Source organism: Tripterygium wilfordii, chromosome 10 (assembly GCF_013401445.1).
Source record: "Tripterygium wilfordii isolate XIE 37 chromosome 10, ASM1340144v1, whole genome shotgun sequence".
NCBI classification, from domain to species: Eukaryota; Viridiplantae; Streptophyta; class Magnoliopsida; order Celastrales; family Celastraceae; genus Tripterygium; species Tripterygium wilfordii.
The window spans coordinates 3,790,543-3,814,615 of record NC_052241.1 but is presented as its reverse complement, the minus strand read 5'-3'; the positions used below and the strand labels follow the sequence as shown (position 1 = coordinate 3,814,615).

At 37.8% G+C, this 24,073-nt stretch overlaps 1 protein-coding gene across 1 annotated transcript; it reads right to left on the bottom strand.

Moving 5' to 3' along the window:
* Nucleotides 1-4,098: 4,098 nt before the first annotated feature.
* Nucleotides 4,099-5,040, bottom strand: LOC120007468. The gene is made up of 2 exons (XM_038857711.1): nt 4,831-5,040; nt 4,099-4,529 (listed from the first exon to the last, which is right to left on the bottom strand). The coding sequence occupies exons 1-2, from the start codon at nt 4,896-4,898 to the stop codon at nt 4,136-4,138; spliced, it is 462 nt and encodes a 153-aa protein (XP_038713639.1). The 5' UTR covers nt 4,899-5,040; the 3' UTR covers nt 4,099-4,135.
* Between the last annotated feature and the right edge of the window lie 19,033 nt (nt 5,041-24,073).

Here is a 24,073-nt window from a genome sequence, read left to right as displayed (position 1 = left end):
ATGTTAGGGGTTATTAGTTTAGGATGCATGTTTAGAATGTATATTAGAATTGTACGCACAGATTATTTTCCACAAATCCGTCAATTCAACAATCGCGTCTTTACCAACTTTTCATAAACAATTAATGGATACTACATTAGAGTCAATTAGGAGGAGGACTTGATGACATTCAGCTCCTGCCTAGACTTTAATTGTGTTATCTTTATTTAAACGAAAAACAAATGATAAATTAATTTATTAGATACCCAAATTAAAGTTCATTAGTAGAAGAACTTGATGACATTCAGCTCCTGCCTAGGCTTTAATTATGTTATCTCTTCAAATTAAAGTGTCATTTGTATTTCTAAACACAATGATAAATTAATTTATTAGATACCTAAATTAAAGTTCATTAGGAGGAGGACTTGATGACATTCAACTCCTGTCTAGGCTTTAATTATGTTATCTCTTCAAATTAAGGTATCATTTGTACTCGTAAAAATAATAGATACCTAAATTAAAGTTAATAAGGAGGAGGACTTGATGACATTCAGCTCCTGCCTATGCTTTAATTAATGTTATCTTTTCAAATCAAAATACCATTTATATTGGACCAAACAACTTTTCAAGAAAAAGCACATAGATCAATCTAGGTAACCTTTTAGGGAGTTGTGGGGTGCCTAACACCTTCCCCACACTCAATAGACCCCCTTACCCATTTTCTGGTTCGTAGACCATTTTTTAGTGTCCAATTGCACTTAAATCAATTGGTGGCGACTCTAAAATCATTTTTCATCCTTTCATCGCCGGTCCGCGTCGTGACCCTGGTTGCGACAGTCGGTCAATGTTACTATTTCAAACAGTAACATTGGTCGCCTAGTGTTACCAATGTTACTATTTCAAAACAGTAACATTGGTCGATCAGTGTAATAATTTGAAAAAAAAACTTTAGATCCGGTCGATTTTGAAGACAATTTACAATACCACCATCACCATTAGACTCCCTTCATAGAGACGCGTAATGCCCAGTCATATTTGGACCAAAACGACAGTCATAAAAAGAGATAATAGAGAGAACGACGTAGTAAATAGAGATGTAGTAGAGAGAGAGAGAGATTAAGAAGGAGAGAGAAAGTTGTTGTGATGAGAGAGAGATGCAATAAGAGAGATAAAGTTATTGTGATAAGAGAGAGATGCAATAGAGAGAGAAGATGTAGTGAGATAAGAGGGATGTAACATATAACAAGAGAGAAAACTATATTAGATCTAATCCTCTTTGAAAAAAGGTAAAAAATGAATTAAGATAAAATTTAAATGATTTAAAATCTAATCCTCTTTGAAAAAAGGCAAAAAATGAATTAAGATAAAATTTAAATGATTTAAATATTATAAAAAATAAAAATGAATTTATGAGGGATAAAGTTTTTTGGAGTGAACATAGATGTTCAACAGTTTTGAAAGTGGTATTAATATGTCATTTTCCATTTTGAGTTTGAATTACATAACTCGGGCGTACCTGCTTGCTTACCCGGCTCACTCAAACAAGATAGAGAATATCATAGAGGAAAAGTGGCAGTGTCGGAAGATTGAGGAGAAATGGATATTGGGGTTTTTTTTTTTTGAGAGGAGATTGTGGGGTTTATTGGTTTTGAGGTTTATGGATTTTTGGGTTTAGATTTTTATTATTATTTTTCTATTTATTTGTCACCACTTAATTCATAATACCCTTACACTTAATTTACATAATAATTTTAACACCATATACGCCACCAACAAAAGTAGCACCAAACACTTATCAGCATTTCAGGAACCATATCTATTATCACTCATTACCACCTTATTATTTATAATATATTCTATAATATATGTTACTGTCAAAATTATGTACCAAACGGACCCTATATACAATGGACCACGTTAGCCCTTCTGTCTATTTTTTGCCAAAAACTGCTAACGTGGATGGTAGTATGTGACATGACTTTGTTTTGTTAAAAAAAGAAAATATGTATATAATATGACATGAATTTTAAAAATAAAACACTTAAAAATTGAAAACAAAAAACCATCTCCATCACTTTTTCTCTCTCCCCCTTTTTCTCATCTCCACCAACGGCCACCGCTATCACCACCATCATAATCAATCATTCTCTGCAATCTCATCTTCTCCTCCTTCTCGGCAAGATTGTCAAAGGGCTTTGATTGTCAAAGGGCTTTGATTTTCTAAGGTTAAAAGGCAGTTATTTTTTTTTTTAAATTTTTCTCGAGTTCATCAAGGTCATTGTCAGAGTTGTCACCGACAACCTTAGATTTTCTGGCTTTTGATTTTTTGGGTGGTTATTGATTTCTTTATTTTTGACATAAATGAATAATATCAAAAATCAAATATAAATGAATGTGCCTGTCATCATTTTATTGACGACTAGCAGCACATGTTTGCCACTAGGAATATCATTAAACAAAATACAAATTACACATCAACGACTTAATTGCAATTAAACACCAACTTGACAAAAAGTAGGTCAAAGGGCTAATATGGTCCATTGTACATGGTACAAGGGCTTCTTTGGCATAAAAAAAATGAAAGGGCTGAATTAACCTTTTTGGTAAGTTTAAGAACCTTTGCAATACTTATCCCCAAAGAAAAGGAACAAAAAACAAAGAACAAATATATCTTTCTTTTGAAATAAGGTCATTCCCGGTATTATTTAATTATTCAATGTGAAAACATGTATTTATGCAAAAAATAGGTACTTATGTGGAAGAAAGAAATTCAAGTGGATTTATGTGTTCAACATTTGTCAAGTGGTACTAATATGACATTTGTTGAAATTAAAATAGTAAATAATATACAAAGTCCTATTCTGCAAGATCCATCTCCCAAAAAAAATCATATAAAAAGAGCCAAAAACTTCAAATCTATATTGCAATACGGATCTCACACAAGACATGACAAAGTAAAAAACTTTTGGAGGCACAGAGACGATAGCTCCTACGGTTTCCAGAGTGTAGTAGGAGCGTTTGGATTAGGAGGAGATGCAACCGTAGGAGCCCCCAGCCACCATATATATAGAGAGCATATGTCCGACAGAGGTGATGTCCAAGTCTGTTTAGAAAGAACCAAAAAACTACGCTATGATCGTTAATTATGTATTATGCCTACTTGCAGGAAAGACTATGACCACAGCTCAGTTCTCGCCATGTCGCCATTCTCTTAATGAAGAAAGAAATTTAACCAAACATTGAAATAAAGAAAATAATGAGGAAGAACGATTAGTTGATAACAAGTGCATTTGCTTCTACATAGTACCAAAACCTTGCAACTTTCTATCTAAAATAAAACTAAACTTAGGAATTCTACATAAAAAACAAAAAAAACGAGGAAGGAGATTAAAGAAAGGAAAAAACGTATCTGAAGAGTGACAACATTAGCATCCAATTTTGCTTTGTACTCAACCGGATCTTGAATGGCATACCGGAGAACAAATCAATAGTCAAGTCGACTCTCCTCGTATTGCAAATGCAACAGGGATCTTTAGTATGTCTTCTTCCTCACAACTGTTCTCCGAGCTGCCTTTTTTACAGAACTTACGAACCCCGGAGTTGGGTATTCCCACCATGGCTTGATGTAAATCTTTTAATCTTTAGATGATGCAAAAATCATATAATAACAATTAAAGTAAATTGCCCTGCTTCAAGTCCTATAAGCATTGAAGAAGGGAAAAAAAATTACCACTGGGAAAAGTGGATCAAGTTACCTTGGGGGATACTGATAAAAAGGGCAATCACTGAAACTCCAACAATGATAGGGAACACCGGTGCTGGAGTTGATTCCTGCAGTGTTAGAAAAGGAAGGGGTGAAAACACGAGAAAAGAAACCGCCCAGCTCCTTTGTTTGTCCCTTCTTTGCTCATTGAAGAATGTAATTAATCACAACATTGAAGGTATGTTTGGGATATGTGCATATATATAGACGTATGCTTATTACATAAATGTATGAATACATCTACAATTGTTGTTGATATAGTTGTGTCTAATGATCATATTTATTTATAAATTAAATGTCTTTCTCTCCACCCCACCCCTCCATTTCCCACCTCCTAAAACATATTCCACCAAAAGTGATATCACAACTGTCACATCAAGGATCAATATTTCACTAAAAAAGGAACATATTCAAGGAGAAAGCAAAACAAACCTGTTTGTGATGATCCTCTTCAACTTTGTATCTGAGTGGGCCCACGTGAATTTGGGCATTCTTCTCTAGGTTAACCTCGATCGCTCCTGACTCAAACGTGTGGGTGCTTAATGGAATACTATATTTGAGCTGCACAAGGTGCTTACCCTTAGGCAAGTCTTTTACCTGGAAGAAGTTTGAAAGGGGTAAGGGAAAGACTGACTCAATCTTGGATGTGTCACAGGCAGACTTGATTTCCACAAGTAGATTTGAATGTAGCTCTTCAATTTCTTTTCCTTCAACATGACAACTTAAAATGGTCTTTTCCGGCTGTTCAAAGACCAAAAAATCCAACCCGCTAATATCCTCAGACCCACAACCTACAGCATCAATCAACATGGACATCAGGGTTCATGTATTGGCAGCAACACCACAGAAAACGTTACGCGAGAATTTTTTCATTCTATCCAAATGTCTATAATAACATGTTCCTTAAAACACAATATCATAATTGGAAGACAAGAAAAAAAAATTCAAAATAGCAAAGCAGAGCAGTCTCTCAGACCTTTTGCATCAAATGAACAACATAATAGACATTGCCTTTTCAAATTAAATGCCTATGGCTATGAATAAAACCAGAAAAGTAATCATAACAAATAAAATTTAATGTCAGAATGACCTCAATAGTAACAAATTCTGGAGATGCACGTTCAATTACAGAGCTAGCCAAGGCATCCTTCTTCATAACTTTGATCACATAAATTGTGTCTGGAAGAAGTCCTCTCAGACGATAACTTCCATGTGAATCAGTTATCGTCTCCTCATAGTAGCCTTTTGATTCTGAATGGGCTCAACTGAAACACCTTCTTTTGGCAGGCCAGACAAAAGAGTAAGCACTCCTGTGGCACTGCGAAGAGGATCCGTTGCCTTAGAATCCGCAAAGTTGTTGAAAGAAAAAAGTTACTAAAGCTGGGCACCCAATTGGTGCCTCCCAGACAGTGCAAGGCAAAAATAAAAAAAGAGTAAGAACAAAGAATAAGAACGTCAAGAAAATAACACAATAGCAAGTAGCAACAAATAACAAGAAGGCTATGCATGCTTGATAAAAAAAACAACTATTAATCACCATTAGCAACAAGTCATAGATATATTCATCAATAGCATTGTCACAGAATGAAAAGGGGGAACTAAAGAAAACCAAAAAAACACAAAGAAGGCTATGCATGCTTGATAAGTAAAAGGCACTGTAAAAATTTGAGGTTGTGGATCAATTAACAGTTGATTACACAAAAGAAGAAGATCCAGAGGAATGGCCACAATCGTGAAACATATCCCACTTACAAATCACATGAATTATCTGGAAATATTTCTGAAAGTCCAGGTTACCTCAGCATTTCAATCAACCAAACATAAATATTTAAGTGACAAACAATGAGAAAAATATCATATCACACAAGAATGATACCAAGACACAATTTGATGTCAAAATTCAACCTTTTGGCACTCCTGTATATGGTTGATGACACAAAATCAAAATTTCAGATTGTTCCCACTGGCATTTTTCACTTTGCCATTTCCAATTAGGTTATCTTAATATGCCTGAGACAGCTTTCAAATATACAAGATCCAGTGGAATGGCCACAATCATGGAACATATCCCACTTACAATCCACATGTCCAGCTGACCCAGCATTTCAACCAATCAAACATTGAATAATCTCAGCATTTAAGTGACAACCAATGAGAAAGATATCATATCACACAAGAATGGTACCATGACACTATTTGATGTCAAAATTCAACCTTTTGGTCAAGGTAGTTAAAATCGCAAGTTTACTCGTAAAATCGTTCGATTTTACGATTATGCTATAGGTAGCGAGCAAAATAGTGGTGAACTCAGAACCATTGCAAACTCGCTGCGAATCGCATGCAGAATTGTTAAACTCAGTAGAATCGCGATTCTATAGCCGAGTTTAACGATTTTTGTTTTCTTCTTAAAAGGTCAAATTTCGACTAAGCCTTTTTTTTTGCCCCATTTTTCATCTTCTGGCCTAGTTTCTCATTCAAGTCCAAGTCATAACAGCTTGATGAATACCCACCACATGGGATGGGGGCCCAAGTTTAACATCATAAGTTTGGGTCTAACTCTCTATTGAAAACCCAGGTTGACAATAGCAGGTTTGTCCTCCCTCTCCCTTGGGAGCATGCACGTCCTCGTGCATGACCTTGGCTGTACTATTCCAGCATACGGCCCACTTACCGCCGCAAGCTTTGCGAGCTAGGGTCACATAGCCTTGCCAGGTCCAGTGGATCTAGGGTTTTCCCAGTTACTTTTAACAACCTTTTTCTTTCTCCTTTTTTAACTGTCTTTTTCTCTTTTCTAACCCGCCCACAATGGACACGGCCTACTGTCTACTAACCCCAACTCCACAAAGAAATGGGCTCTGGGGCAGGCCCGCCTACGATAGTGTCAGTCCACGGGACTGCACGCAGGTGCGTGCGCTTTCAATGAAAGCACCAATGATGAATAGCTCTCAATGAAAGCACCAATGATGAATACCTGCCACACGGGATAGGGGCCCAAGTCTAGCATCACAAGTTTGGGTCTAACTCTCTATTGAAAACTCAGGTTGACAATAGGAGGTTTGTCCTCCCTTATAAGCTAGACTCCAAACCCACCATCTTCCGATGTAGGATTTTCATCACAACCCAAAAACTCCCTCTTCTATGCGACTTCACCTTTCAATTGCGCAGATAGCTCGAAACCCTAAAATTCGCATATGTATGTTTTTCGCTTGTTGCTGAAACTGGACAAATCAACTGAGGCATCAGTGATATACACGAGGGGTCACCCGAAATGGCCCAAGTCCCGAAAATGGCACCAAGACCCAAGCAATGCCTTGTTATATATACATGAGGGACCACCAGAAATGGCACCAAGGCAAACAAGGCATACCTTGTTTGCTAAGTTATGGCTCACAATAAAAATGTGAATATGGCACCAAGTCTTGTGTAACAAACATAAAAATTACATAAAAGGAAAAATTTAGGACAAAAGAATGTCAAAAAACTACAATGCAAGGAAAACGTGTGAATTTGGGGACCACGCGGATTAAATTTATCATACTTGAAACTATTGGGAAACTGTTAAATGTTGATGCTCCATAGAAACTGACACAACTGAAGGTGACACATCAAATACCGTATTCTCACCCTTGTAGCATGGCACAAGCTCATAAACCCCTGTTAGTAATTTAAAGGAATTGAGGGCTGAACACATAGATATAGCAAAAAAAAAAAAACACAACTTCAAGGACCCTTCAAATTGCATTCCCTCTTGCATGCTTGCAGGGAGAAATGCAAAAGAAGCAAAAAATAATGAATGGATTCCGAAAATAAAATACAGAGAACAAAAGCCACAGGAAATCCAGCACAAATGTGAAATATTTTATCCAATGTTCTCAAATAACAACTTCTGAAACTAATTTTATATCCAGCATGACCAATACTTCTAAGACTCCAAGGCCATAAACTTGCAAAACATGTCCAGTTACATCTTCCTCCCTCGTAAGAGGTATAACTGATTCTCCTAAGGTATGAAATGATTTTTTTTAAAAGAAAACCAAAAGGCTGCGACATGAACTCTTGAAAAGATAATATGTGCATCCGTTAGGGATTGCATGCTCAAGAACCACCCACTTATAAAATAATTATAAATTTTAATAAAGAAAAAGAGTTCACTAACCAAGTCCAAGGGCCATTATCCTATGAAACTATAAAAAAAATTACGTTTTGGATAGGGCAAGAGCTCATGCTCCTCGCCCAAGTGCAGCCAATTCGTACAATGAGGTTTCAGATCCTCAAACAAGTCATCGTCAATATAACTCAGTCTTACTTTATCGAGCACAATAATGTCTTAATAGGATTAAATATCAGTCTGATAAGTGTCCAAATATAATTAACTATGCTCATTAAATAAGAAAATGCTACATTATTGTCAATTTTGCTGAATCCTTCTCATTGTGAGAGTACCTTTCATTAAATAGAATATTGTTCCATAATACAAGCCTAATATTGTGACTAACAGCTGTATTATTATGACTAACAGCTATATCATATCCCTAAACATATGCCTTATTGTGTGCTAGTAATATCCCTAAATATATGCCTGATTGTATGCTAGTAACAGCTCCAATCTCTATCCCTGATTTCCTGCTACTAATTACTACGGTCTATCGCTATATATGGTAAGATATCTACAACACTTATTAACATATAAAATACAGTTATTTACAGCTATATCTTCTATGATACTATCATCCCCCTCAAATTGATGCTGGGCGATCAAGAAGCATCAATTTGCCAACCAAAAACTGATGACGTTGCCTTGTCATAGCCTTGGTAAACACATCAGCAATCTGGAGGTTGGTGGAAACATGCGGAAGAGAATCACAAGAGTATCCATAGTGTCGCAACCGGGGTCACGACGCGGACCGGCGATGAAAGGATGAAAAATGATTTAGAGTCGCCACCAATTGATTTAAGTGCAATTGGACACTAAAAAATGTGGTCTACGAACCAGAGAATAGGTAAGGGGGTCTATTGAGTGTGGGGAAGGTGTTAGGCACCCCACAACTCCCTAAAAGGTTACCTAGATTGATCTATGTGCTTTTTCTTGAAAAATTGTTTGTCCAATATAGATGATATTTTGATTTGAAAAGATAACACAATTAAAGCATAGGCAGGAGCTGAATGTCATCAAGTCCTCCTCCTAATTAACTTTAATTTAGTTACCATTATGTTTTCGAGTACAAATGATACCTTAATTTGAAGAGATAACATAATTAAAGCCTAGGCAGGAGCTGAATGTCATCAGGTCCTCCTCCTAATGAATTTTAATTTAGGTATCTAGTAAATTAATTTATCATTGTGTTTAGAAATATAAATGACATTTTAATTTGAAAAGATAACATAATTAAAGCTTAGGCAGGAGCTGAATGTCATCAAGTCCTCCTCCTAATGAACTTTAATTTAGGTATCTAGTAAATTAAATTACCATTTACATTTGTTTAAATAAGGATAACACAATTAAAGTCTGGGCAGGAGCTGAATGTCATCAAGTCCTCCTCCTAATTGACTTTAATGTAGTATCCATTAATTTGTTTTTGTGAAAAGTTGGTAAAGACGTGGTTGTTGAATTGACGGATTTGCGGAAAATGATCTATGCATACAATTCTAATATACATTCTAAACATGCATCCTAAACTAATAACCCATAACATGCATACTAATCAATTTAAATAAATGAAACTAAACTACACTACTCTATACTACTTTTTATTATTTTCGCTACCCTATTACAAGGCTTACACTTTACAATCATGTACAAAAGACAAATATAAAATGTGAAATGCAAATATTCTACAACAATTGGAATATTGCTCATGGGGCCCATTGCTCAAATCGGTCCAAATCTTTTAAGTATATCCTCCAGCCCGAATGGTCCCAAGCCCGGTCCAAGCCCAACAAACAAACACAAAATGGGTCAAATGGGTGTCCAAACAATATCAAGTTAAATCCATATTTAAAAATTCACATAACTGTATAAACATATATACAATACACAATCATATCATGTATACATTCGCAAATATAAAATATATATGCATAAACCCACGGGATATACACATATATATACACTGTATATATATACACACAAACAAATCCATACATACACATACAACATATATATATATACACACACACTCAGACACAATATATATATACCCACAAACACACCATATATACACGCACGCACACTGTATCACTGGCCAAGACTTTGAAATAGATATCAGAACCCACGGGATATACACACATATATACACTGTATATATATATACACACAAACAAATCCATACATACACATACAACATATATATATATACACACACACTCAGACACAATATATATATATCCACAAACACACCATATATACACGCACGCACACTGTATCACTGGCCAAGAATTTGAAATAGATATCAGATTTTCACGAGGAATGGAGGGTTTCTTTGCTACAAGCCTACAAGGAGTTAGCTAAAAACTTCAGCATTTGTTGACAAACCTCCTAAACAGAATCGGGGCTACATGAATGTTCATTGAGATATGCTTCAGCAGTTGAGATAGAAACAGAAATAGAACTCATTTGACAACAGACCATTTGATAATAGAACCCATTCGATAGGAACAGAGGCTAAAGAAAACAGACCCAGAGAAATAGAACCCGGGAGTGACAGAAACGTATCATCTCCCATTCAGAAATGGAATCCGAGAAATGCAATAGAAACAAATCAACAACACCAGAACAATAACACCAGATTATCATCAGAGCAAAGAGACAGCGGATGATAGAAATTTGTACCGATATTTACCTTTTCCCGATTTCCCTCTCCTTTGGTTCCTCTTCTCCGGCGGCGGCTTTTTCTCTTCCCCCACTTCCTCTCCTCTGGTTATTCTTCCCAGCGGCGTTAGATTTCTTCTCTGCAATTTCTCTTTCGGTTTCGATTTCGTGATTGCACGGCGGCTGCTTCTCTCAAAATCCCCTCTGTTTTTGTTCTTTCTCCTCTCTCTACGATTTCTCTCCTTTTCTTTTTATTTTTTTTTTCTCTTATTTTCTCTCCAATTGTGTTGTGCGGCTTTGCTCTCCCCCCCTTTTCTCAAAGAATATTGCATTTCTTTTATACTAAGAGAGACCTCATCTCCTAAAACCCTAGTTCTTTCAATTTGTCTTTTTTACCCTTACTTTTCTTTTCTTTTAACCAAGGTGGCTATTCTTTTTGGTCTTTTCCACTTTTTAGTTTTCCATTTAATTTATTTATTTTTATTCTCTAGATATTTTCTAGGGTTCTGTTGTATTGGGCTTGAATTTTTATGGGCTTATGGTCCAAGAAATAGGCTTTAGGATTTTTTGCATGCTTGTGGTCCAAGAAACATGCTTTGAATTTTTTGTGAGCTTACGGGCTCCAGAACGGGCTTTTGAATTATTATTATTATTATTGTATTTTTAAATTTTTAAATTTTTTCTATATTTTTATTTTAATTATTTTAATTTTTTATTTATTATTTTTTTTGGGGACCGGACGAAAACCGGGTACTACAGCTGCCCCCCTTTGTATGTCTTTTATGAAATAAAAGACAAACAAAGGTGTAGTCAACCGAGTTTCGTACGGGAACTGAAATGCGCGGGATCACTGTGGTCATTCCCGGCTTGGCCAACTGTTTGTGCAAGAAAATAAAGGGCACGGGATCACTGTGGCCATTCCCGACTTGGCCAAATGTTTGTGCAAGAAAATAAAGGGCACGGGATCACAAGGTCATTCCCGGCTTGGCCAAATGTTTGTGCAGAAAAATAAAGGGCACGGGATCACAAGGCCATTCCCGGCTTGGCCAAATGTTGGTGCAGAAAAATAAAGGGCACGGGATCACAAGGCCATTCCCGGCTTGGCCAAATGTTTGTTTGAATTTAAAGAGCACGGGATCACAAGGCCATTCCCTGCTTGGCCAAATGTTTGTTTGAATTTATGCAAGAAAATATCCATGAGTGTATGAATGCATGAACAAAATTGTATTTTCTTTTATTTCCCTTATTTTGAAAATTTGATTTTGGTTAATTGTCGTAAGCACCATCACCCCTATCATCCTGCAATTATCCATCATGAGAAGACTGCATCTTTTGCCTCCATCCCATCTTGAATCTACCATGTTACACTTATTCTTGTATCTTTCATTGCTGTTTTGTCTTGTCTTTCCATCGATTTGCTGCTTCCATCTTATTTCCATCAAATCCGACATACCTTTAACGCCAAACCAAAGCTTTTTGGCTCCAGAATCTCTTGGGCCCCACTATGTCTTTTAACGTCATTTAATTTCTTTTAGCTTTCTTAGAATTAAGAACACCACAATCTCTCAGGCTCCACCATGCCTTTTAGCTTTCTTTTAGCTCCTTTACAGTCAAGAACACCAAAATCTCTTCAGCTCCACCATGCCTTTTAGCGTCATTTAATTTCTTTTAGCTCCTTTACAGTCAAGAACACCAAATCTCTCAAGTTCCTGCTAAGAACAATGTCCTAATACAATTGTCATGATTCTTTTATTACTTCACTTAACTTCCAAATAAATTCAATAGTATGGCAATGCTTGTACTACACGAGATTTCTGAAGGCAAGATATATAAGCAATAAAATCGTGAAGAACACAAGCAATGAATAAGGAATTTGGAAATGAACTGAATAACCTCTGAGAGTTTTATTTAGAATAGATAGATAACAGGAGAGACTGATCAAGTATATATGATTCAAGAGCAGAAATTTTTACAGGATATGAGATAACTTTGATACCGCACAAAACTGCCCCAGTTTTGTGTGCTCCCATTTTGCAATTATTGAATCTGACTACTTCCATATGAAGCTTCTCCTTCATAGACTCATCATGCATACCCCTAAACATAACCAATTCACCTTTGTACAGCCTCGCTCTCTTGTCATTCATTGTATTTCCTTATATTCATCTCAAATCATCGAAAGGCCTCTGCCTCCTTCTCCTTAGTTGTTTTCACCACACCTTTCTGATCTCAATATTATTTGAAGCTCCCAGGAAGGGTTTTCATTTTAGTAGAGACTTTTCTTTTTCCCTTAATTTTTGCCTGAAGCGCCCACGAGGGGTTTTCACTCCAGCGGGATTTTTATGGCTCTAATTTTTGCCTAGACGGCCCTTTCGGGTTTTCAATCTAGCGAGCTTTTTAACTCTAATTTTTGCCTAGATCGCCCTTTCGGGTTTTCAATCTAGCGAGTTTTGTTTTTTGTTTTTTTTTTTTTTGTTGCTATGGGTAATACTTTTTGATGGCGTCTGCATTCACCGGATTAGGCAATTCTTCTCCATCCATTCTTGTCAAAACTAATGCCCCTCCTTCAAAGGCTTTCTTCACCACATATGGTCCCTCATAATTCGGTGTCCACTTCCCTCGGTGATCCTTTTGAGGCGGCAAGATCATCTTCAACACTAAATCTCCTTCCCTGAAACTGCGAGGTCGAACTTTCTTATTATGTGCTTTCATCAATCTTCTTTGATACAATTGCCCTTTACAAATTGCTCTTAGTCTTCGTTCTTCAATCAAATTCAACTGCTCATAACGCATTCGAGTCCATTCTGCTTCTTCCAATCCTGCCTCCATAACTACTCGAAGGGATGGAATCTCCACTTCGATAGGCAAAACCGCTTCCATGCCATACACCAAGGAGAAAGGAGTTTCCCCGGTAGATGTGCGTATTGATGTCCGATAACCATATAGAGCAAAAGGGAGCTTTTCATGCCAATCTTTGTAATTCTCTGTCATCTTCCCAATGATCTTCTTGATATTCTTATTCGCCGCTTCGACAGCCCCATTCATCTTCGGACGGTAAGGAGTCGAATTATGGTGATAAATTTTGAATTGGTCACAAAAATCCTTCACCATTTTACTGTTGAAATTCGTGCCATTGTCAGTGATAATTCTTTCTGGGACTCCATATCGACAAACAATCTCTTTCCTCAAAAACCGAACAACCACGCTACTTGTCACATTAGAATACGAAGCAGCCTCCACCCATTTGGTAAAATAATCGATAGCAAGCAGAATAAACCGATGCCCATTAGAAGCCTTCGGCTCAATTGGACCGATGACATCTAATCCCCACATCGAGAAAGGCCATGGTGACTTCAACACATGTAATGGATTGACGGAAACATGTGTCCTGTCTGCATAAATCTGGCACTTATGGCATCGGTTTGCATAACTTATGCAATCCCTCTCCATGGTTAACCAATAATACCCTGCACGTATAATCTTCCGTGCCATTGCATATCCACTGGAATGAGTCCCACATATTCCTTCATGAATTTCCTCCATAATTAGTTTAGCCTCCGCCATATCGACACAACGCAAGAAAACTACCCCATCATTCCTTTTATAAAGCACATTTCCATTCAAGAAGAAAGATCTCGCCAATCTCCTGATGGTGCGCTTATCATTTTCTGATGCCCCTGATGGATATTCTTTCTTTTCAATGTACTGTTGGATATCATGATACCACGGTTTACCATCAGGCTCTTCCTCTAAATTTGAACAGTAACCTCGAACTTCTCGTTTCTCAATTTTAATTAGCTGCACTTCCCCTTTTGGGTCTACATCAAACATTGCCGCCAAAGTTGCCAAAGCATCTGCTATTTGATTTTCTTCCCTGGGGATATGATCAAACTCAATCCAATCAAAAAACTTGACTAACCTTTTGATATGTTGGTAATATGGAATGAGCTTGTCATCTTTAGTTTCCCACTCATCATTCAATTGCCTAATCACCAACTGTGAGTCACCATAGACCTGTAGCCTCCTAATCCTCATATCGATAGCAGCTTGAATTCCCATCGTACATGCTTCATACTCAGCCACATTGTTAGTACATTCGAAATACAACTTAGCTGTAAACGGGATAATATTCTCATCAGGTGATATTAACACTGCACCAATTCCACATCCCATGATATTAGAAGCCCCATCGAACAACATAGTCCATTTTGCCAAATCCCTCTGATTCCCCTCTTCTATCGACACAGTCATGACATCAATATCTGGAAACTTCAAATCCATAGACTGAGTATCATCAATTGCTCCATCTGCCAAATAATCTGCTATTGCACTCCCTTTGATTGCCTTCTGTGTAACATACAAAATATCATATTCTGATAACAACATCTGCCATTTTGCTATTCTCCCTGAAAGAGAAGGTTTCTCAAAAATGTATTTGATAGGGTCCATTCTGGAAATCAACCACGTCGTATGATAAAGCATGTATTGTCTAAGCCGATGTGCAGCCCAAACCAAAGAGCAACACGTTTTCTCCAACATCGAATAATTTGCTTCACAACTAGTAAACTTCTTGCTTAAGTAATAAATGGCATGCTCTATCCTTCCCGATGAATCATGCTGTCCAAGCACACATCCCATCGAACTATCTGAGACAGTCAAATAGAGAATAAGCGGCCTGCCAGCTACAGGAGGCATCAACACTGGAGGACTTTTCAAGCATTGCTTGATCTTTTCGAATGCAATCTGACAATCTTCATTCCACTCAGTAGAGTTACTCTTACGCAATAATTTAAAGATGGGTTCACAAGTAGCTGTCAACTGTGAAATGAATCTGGCAATGTAATTTAACCTTCCCAAGAAACCCCTAACTTCCTTTTCTGTCCGAGGGGGTGGCATCTCCAAGATCGCCTTCACTTTATCAGGATCTACCTCAATTCCTTTCCTGCTTACAATAAAACCTAATAACTTCCCCGAGGTCGCCCCAAATATGCATCATGTCATGAAACAAAGTGACCATGGCTCGTTGATAAGTTGCACCGGCATTCTTCAGACCAAACGGCATGACTTTATAGCAAAAGGTTCCCCAGAGGGTAATAAAAGTCGTTTTCTCACGATCCTCTGGCGCCATCTTGATCTGATTGTAACCCGAAAATCCATCCATGAAAGAGAAAGTTGAATGTCTAGCCGTATTATCCACCAAAACGTCGATATGGGGAAGAGGAAAATTATCCTTCGGGCTTGCACGATTGAGATCTCTGTAATCGACACACATCCGAACCTTACCATCCTTCTTGGGAACAGGTACAATATTTGCCACCCATTCAGGGTATCTAGCCACTGCTAAAAAACCAGCGTCAAACTGCTTCTTCACTTCATCTCTTATTTTCAAAAGCATATCTGCCTTTAATCTCCTCAACTTTTGTTTCACTGGAGTACATTCTGGAATTAATGATAACTTGTGAACCACAATACCTGTATCAAGACCGGGCATGTCCTGATAAGACCATGCAAAGACATCCTGGTAACTATGCAACAAATCTATCAATTTCTTCTTATCCTCTCCTTCGAAGGTAGCTCCTACCTTAACCTCCTTTTTCTCCGTTTCAGTTCCCAAATTAACAACTTCAGTTATCTCTTGGTGCGGCTTTATTAGTTTCTCTTCCTGATTGACTTGTCTTAACATTTCCGGTAAAATCTCAATTTCTTCCTCTATTTCATAGTCAGATTCAACATTGCTAATGGGTGCATCAAAATCTGGTTCATTAAGTTCGTCATCTTCGTTATCATCATTTTCAATCCTGTGAAAGAAATGAATAAAAATGGATTTGAGAATGGAGAACAAAACTTAAATGGAAATGGAGAAACATGAATATGGATGACTGTCAAAAGACTTTCATTTCATGGAAAAGGGAATATGTACAAAGATTGAACATGCAATCGCCATACTATAAGATTTATTGAAAGCAAAGTAAAGCATGCTCATTACAAAAGACCCAAACGAAGGCCGTGAGCTGGGCCCACGATGGTAGTGCGCTCGGGATTACTCTTGCAGGTTCTTGAGAGTTACTGGGAGCTCCAGACTGGTCCAGTTGCCTAGTTTGAAATTTGAAGGACGCGAGATGACAAAGCAAGGTCTAGCAGCCGAACTCTGTTCCTCTTCCACCACAGCAACTTGGAACTCCTCAAACTGATCACATATATTTGTCAAAATTGCCCCAGTTACATCAGTCGAGTTTCCAACTGGCAGTTTTCCAAAAACTGCCCCAGTATCAGCCAAACTTATCTTGTTCTGCATCCCTCCATACACAAAACTTTCATAAAGCCAAGGAATCGATTTCTTTTCGACTTCCAGCTCCTTTCCTTCCAGACGAGCAAACCTCTTCGCCAGCTTTTCTGCTTGTGCACGGTTCTTGTCAGCTCTAGTTGGCTTATAACCCAAACCCCAACGTTCTAGATGTTTCACCATTTCTACTGGCTTCTTAATTCCTTGTTGATTCTTACCAAGTCCTTCTCCCGGGCGAAACCCTTTTTTCAACATAAATTTTGCTACGTTCTTCGTAACCTTGGATACTTGTGGCTTTAAAGGATTAAGTCCTTCCTTCACATAGCTAGCACTAGCAATTTCAAAAGATTGGAATGAACTCTCAATCCCTTCTGTCGGAGCATCAATAGGAGAATTATTAGACAAACTAGCAACCATCCATTCTGACTGGCCCTTTACTATATAAACCCTTCCATCATGAACAAACTTAAGCATCTGATGCAATGATGAGGGAACGGCTCCTGCAGTGTGAATCCAAGGTCGTCCCAACAGGCAACTGTAGGTTGGTGAGATATCCATTACCACAAATGGTACATTGAAAGTTACGCTTGCAACCTGTAAAGGTATTTCAATTTCTCCCATAATCTCTCTACGTGTTCCGTCGAATGCCCTTACTACCATCGACACTGGTCTTAAATAAGATCTGTCAATCGGTAACTTTTCAAAAGTCTCCTTTGGTAAAATATGAGCGATGACCCATTATCCACCAAAATACTTGCTAATTCCTTTCCACGACACATGGCTGAAATATGCAAAGCTTTGTTGTGCCCCATCCCTTCAGGCGGAATATCATCCTCAGTAAAGGACAATAAATGGGACGCCAACACATTTCCCACAATGCCATTAAAAGAGTCTGTAGGAATCTTGTCTGATACATACGCTTGATTTAACATTCTCATCAAGACTTGTCGATGCGGTTCAGAACTCATTATCAACTCCAAGATCGAAATCTTTGCAGGGGTTTTCTTCAATTGATCCACTATCATGTACTCACTCTGCCGAATAATTTTCAGGAACTCCTGGACTTTCACATCAGTTACAACTTTCTTTTTCTCCTCTGGGCATACAAAAAGACCTTCTTCCGGAATAGAACCAGATCCTTCAACTTCAGGTATTGCTTTCCCTTTTCTTTTGCGTTCAGCTTCAAGATCCACTACCGGATTCCCTTCTGGCTCATTTCTCGTGTAACATCTCCCACTCCGGGTAACTCCACTAACACCAGAAATATTATCTACCATTTCTCCTTGCTTTCCTCTAACTTCAGCCTCATAATTCCATGGCACAGCCTTGTCATTCTTGTACAAAGGATCTATCTTTGGTTTGAGTGGCCCAACTGGTGGCGCATCTTCCATATAATACTGTAAGACAAATTGCGGAGCACGGTTCGGCCTAGGCCCTTGATAATATCCTCCTATAACACTGACTTCATTTGGTTGGCCTTTCACCTCAAACTTTATTATCTTCAAATCCATCAACTCTTGTACCTTCTACTGAAAGCCACAACAATTCTCAATAGCATGTCCCCTTTGTCCTCTATGGAACTCACAAGTCTTCATGTCATCAAAAAGTCCACGTTGAATGGGCGTATCCATTGCCACTTCCTCAAGCAATCCTTCTTTCCTCAACACCATAAACAACTGGCCCAACGGCATTGCAATATCTGATACCCATCTTTTTGTAGCACAAAATTCTTCAATGGCATTCACCCCCTCTTTCTCATGATTAGGCAATGGATTGTTGTTGACATTTGGTTTATTGATTGCACTAAGATCCAGCCATTTCGCTTCAATCATCCCCTGGACTATCCTTTTGAACTGTAAACATCCTTCAGTTGAGTGCCCGGGTGTACCTCCATGATATAAGCATGTAGCATTAGGATCATACCAATGGGGATATGGAGGTTGGTGGACCCGTCCCGGAACAGGAGCCACTACTCCTTGCGCTTGAAGTTTCGTGAAGCATTCAGCATAAGTTATGGGCAAAGGATCGAAATGCTCAATAGGCCTTTTGGGTCTTTGGTATTGGAGATTTGGACGAGGGTTTTGATAAGTGTTTGGGTTTTGAAAATTTTGGTAAGTGTTTGGGTTTTGGAAGTTTTGGTAAGTGTTTGGGTTTTGCGAGTATTGATTGGGTGATGGTGTATTGAATCGGGGTGGATAAGGATTTTGGGTGTGGGTATGATTATAGTAGGCTCCTGGGCTTGACATTCTTGGGGCATTGCTTCTAGGGCGATAATCTGAAGTAGGCACACCATAAACAGCTGGATTTGAATCAAAATTCACAGAATGCACTTCCGCCTTCTTGCCTTTACTTGCTTTAGCCAGGTCTGATTTATCAAGGGTGGGATAATATAGAGTACCTCTCTTCATGCACCGTTCAACTCGTTCGCCTGCTTGTATCATATCAGCCAAGTTATTATGGCCACCTCCCGCCAAATTAGAAGTATAAGGCTCCTGAAGAACATCAATGAAAGCGTTCAACAAATCTTTTTCTGAAAGGGGCGGAATTATCTGGGCTGCCAAATCCCTCCATCGATGGGCAAATTCCCTAAAGCTTTCCCCACTCTTCATTGTTGTGTTCTGCAGATCGTAAATAGTAGGGATCTTTTCTTCATTATGCTTATACTGCTTCATAAACATTTCAGCCAAATCCTCCCACGAAGCTACTGATGAAGGGTTAAGGGTATTGAACCACCTTTGAGCTGCCCCAGTCAGACTATCTTGGAAATAATGCATCAACACTTTCTCATCGCTTGCATATGGCTGCATGCGTCGACAATACATCGTTAAATGATCCAAAGGGATTCCAGTGCCATCAAACAAACTGAATTTTGGTAATACAAAGTCATGTGGAACATTCAAATTCTTCACCAAGCACAAATTGGCTGGGTTCAGCATCCCTACAGCATTGAAATCCTCCATGGCTCTTAATCTCTTCTCTAACTTCTTAATAGCATCCATTGAGCTACTATCTTCATTCTGAACTCCCTCAGTTACTACCCCACCAATAAAAGTTCCTGCGGTATCAGCACCAACTGGGAAGGGATTCTCATGCCCATGAGGATCAACTTGATGAATGTAAGCTGGGTTCTGAGTAGTTGCCTGTTGAGAAACATATTGATGCTGGTGCAAACCTGGCAAAGATTGGTTACGGACAGGAGTGAACCCGGGTGGGTAAACTGGTACTTCTTGGTGCAAATGATTCTCAGGAACCTCTGGTGTTTCAGAATTTTCAACTACTCCCTTTCCTTTCATAAGCAACGCCATATTCTTCATTAATAGGGCCATTTGCTCCTTCAGTTCAGCTATGTCCTGATTCTGGCTATGCTCACCCATTTCCTGCTCCATATTCTGAATAATTCTTGATTGTAGGCGAGTCTGATAGGGGTGTCGATGGTGCTTCTTGGGCGCTATGATTATTTATGATTTTCTGTGCATTTTGAAAACAATGACATTAGTCCTCATTTATTTTATTTTAAGAACATGCATGCATGTGGTTATTATTTGTGCAAATCCTAAGTACTCCTTACAATTAGCAAGATGATTTTAAAAAAATTGATCTATTATATGTGCAATAGTTATGTATATGAAAAGTATATATGTACATGTATGGATGATTAATGAGTGTGCAAGCATATATGGACATGTATGGATAATTAACAAGCATGCACATGGGTACAACCTAGGCTAACATATACATGGCAAATGTATGAACACGTGTGGTTTAAGAAATGTGTATACAAGTGTAATCTAATTGATGTGTCAAGTACATATGAATATTTAAATAAGGGATAAAGATACATGGTATATAAATGTACAAGAATATAACATAATATAAACATGTGAAATAAATAGTTAGGGATAGGAATGCCCCCTTTTGCTCCTAAAATGGGTAATACCGCCTAAAAATGTCTGGAGGTTTAGGACCATGGCTACGGTTTATCTATGGTGCATATGGGTGGTTTAGCTAACTAATCACGAGGTCTCTGGATCAGGTGGTTTTTGCTCCATTGGATCACAAAAGCCCATCCCTTAATGTCATAAGAGGACGTCAATCCAGGAAGGTGTCTTCCCCCACCCATACAGGGAAGTGAATCCCATGAAAGTGGTAGGTCAACCTTCACTAATCACTAAGTAACCCGGGTATAGGGTTATGTGTGTGCAATGATAAGTGAATGTGTGTGCGGGAGGCATACAAACCAATATCCCTAACATTTAAATCTCAGAATGCCCATCTGATGAAGAAATCTACAACATTGAACAAATCCATCAAATTCTTCAAATTTAATATACAAATACAAATAGGAACTAACATAAAAACTATACAAGAAAAGCACAAAAATCAATCATACAGGCTCAACCCCTTTGGTATAAAAGCCAGGTCCCCAGCAGAGTCGCCAGGTGTCGCAACCGGGGTCACGACGCGGACCGGCGATGAAAGGATGAAAAATGATTTAGAGTCGCCACCAATTGATTTAAGTGCAATTGGACACTAAAAAATGTGGTCTACGAACCAGAGAATAGGTAAGGGGGTCTATTGAGTGTGGGGAAGGTGTTAGGCACCCCACAACTCCCTAAAAGGTTACCTAGATTGATCTATGTGCTTTTTCTTGAAAAATTGTTTGTCCAATATAGATGATATTTTGATTTGAAAAGATAACACAATTAAAGCATAGGCAGGAGCTGAATGTCATCAAGTCCTCCTCCTAATTAACTTCAATTTAGTTACCATTATGTTTTCGAGTACAAATGATACCTTAATTTGAAGAGATAACATAATTAAAGCCTAGGCAGGAGCTGAATGTCATCAGGTCCTCCTCCTAATGAACTTTAATTTAGGTATCTAGTAAATTAATTTATCATTGTGTTTAGAAATATAAATGACATTTTAATTTGAAAAGATAACATAATTAAAGCTTAGGCAGGAGCTGAATGTCATCAAGTCCTCCTCCTAATGAACTTTAATTTAGGTATCTAGTAAATTAAATTACCATTTACATTTGTTTAAATAAGGATAACACAATTAAAGTCTGGGCAGGAGCTGAATGTCATCAAGTCCTCCTCCTAATTGACTTTAATGTAGTATCCATTAATTTGTTTTTGTGAAAAGTTGGTAAAGACGTGGTTGTTGAATTGACGGATTTGCGGAAAATGATCTATGCATACAATTCTAATATACATTCTAAACATGCATCCTAAACTAATAACCCATAACATGCATACTAATCAATTTAAATAAATGAAACTAAACTACACTACTCTATACTACTTTTTATTATTTTCGCTACCCTATTACAAGGCTTACACTTTACAATCATGTACAAAAGACAAATATAAAATGTGAAATGCAAATATTCTACAACAATTGGAATATTGCTCATGGGGCCCATTGCTCAAATCGGTCCAAATCTTTTAAGTATATCCTCCAGCCCGAATGGTCCCAAGCCCGGTCCAAGCCCAACAAACAAACACAAAATGGGTCAAATGGGTGTCCAAACAATATCAAGTTAAATCCATATTTAAAAATTCACATAACTGTATAAACATATATACAATACACAATCATATCATGTATACATTCGCAAATATAAAATATATATGCATAAACCCACGGGATATACACATATATATACACTGTATATATATACACACAAACAAATCCATACATACACATACAACATATATATATATACACACACACTCAGACACAATATATATATACCCACAAACACACCATATATACACGCACGCACACTGTATCACTGGCCAAGACTTTGAAATAGATATCAGAACCCACGGGATATACACATATATATACACTGTATATATATATACACACAAACAAATCCATACATACACATACAACATATATATATATACACACACACTCAGACACAATATATATATATCCACAAACACACCATATATACACGCACGCACACTGTATCACTGGCCAAGAATTTGAAATAGATATCAGATTTTCACGAGGAATGGAGGGTTTCTTTGCTACAAGCCTACAAGGAGTTAGCTAAAAACTTCAGCATTTGTTGACAAACCTCCTAAACAGAATCGGGGCTACATGAATGTTCATTGAGATATGCTTCAGCAGTTGAGATAGAAACAGAAATAGAACTCATTTGACAACAGACCATTTGATAATAGAACCCATTCGATAGGAACAGAGGCTAAAGAAAACATACCCAGAGAAATAGAACCCGGGAGTGACAGAAACGTATCATCTCCCATTCAGAAATGGAATCCGAGAAATGCAATAGAAACAAATCAACAACACCAGAACAATAACACCAGATTATCATCAGAGCAAAGAGACAGCGGATGATAGAAATTTGTACCGATATTTACCTTTTCCCGATTTCCCTCTCCTCTGGTTCCTCTTCTCCGGCGGCGGCTTTTTCTCTTCCCCCACTTCCTCTCCTCTGGTTATTCTTCCCAGCGGCGTTAGATTTCTTCTCTGCAATTTCTCTTTCGGTTTCGATTTCGTGATTGCACGGCGGCTGCTTCTCTCAAAATCCCCTCTGTTTTTGTTCTTTCTCCTCTCTCTACGATTTCTCTCCTTTTCCTTTTATTTTTTTTTTCTCTTATTTTCTCTCCAATTGTGTTGTGCGGCTTTGCTCTCCCCCCCTTTCCTCAAAGAATATTGCATTTCTTTTATACTAAGAGAGACCTCATCTCCTAAAACCCTAGTTCTTTCAATTTGTCTTTTTTACCCTTACTTTTCTTTTCTTTTAACCAAGGTGGCTATTCTTTTTGGTCTTTTCCACTTTTTAGTTTTCCATTTAATTTATTTATTTTTATTCTCTAGATATTTTCTAGGGTTTTGTTGTATTGGGCTTGAATTTTTATGGGCTTATGGTCCAAGAAATAGGCTTTAGGATTTTTTGCATGCTTGTGGGTCCAAGAAACATGCTTTGAATTTTTTGTGAGCTTACGGGCTCCAGAACGGGCTTTTGAATTATTATTATTATTATTGTATTTTTAAATTTTTCTATTTTTTCTATATTTTTATTTTAATTATTTTATTTTTTATTTATTATTTTTTTTTGGGGACCGGACGAAAACCGGGTACTACACTTAGCTTCTCGGATATAGTGACAATCCAACTCGATATGCTTAGTACGCTCATGATATACTGGATTAGTAGCAATTTGAATAGCATTGGTGTTGTCAGCATGGAGAGGAGT

Excerpts from the sequence above, each read along its gene's own strand:
- LOC120007468 (XM_038857711.1), bottom strand. The coding sequence starts at position 4,898 with ATGAAGAAGGATGCCTTGGCTAGCTCTGTAATTGAACGTGCATCTCCA. Across the intron at positions 4,530-4,830 it reads GAATTTGTTACTATTGAGGT|TGGGTCTGAGGATATTAGCG; the intron begins CATTCTGACATT and ends TGCTGTAGGTTG.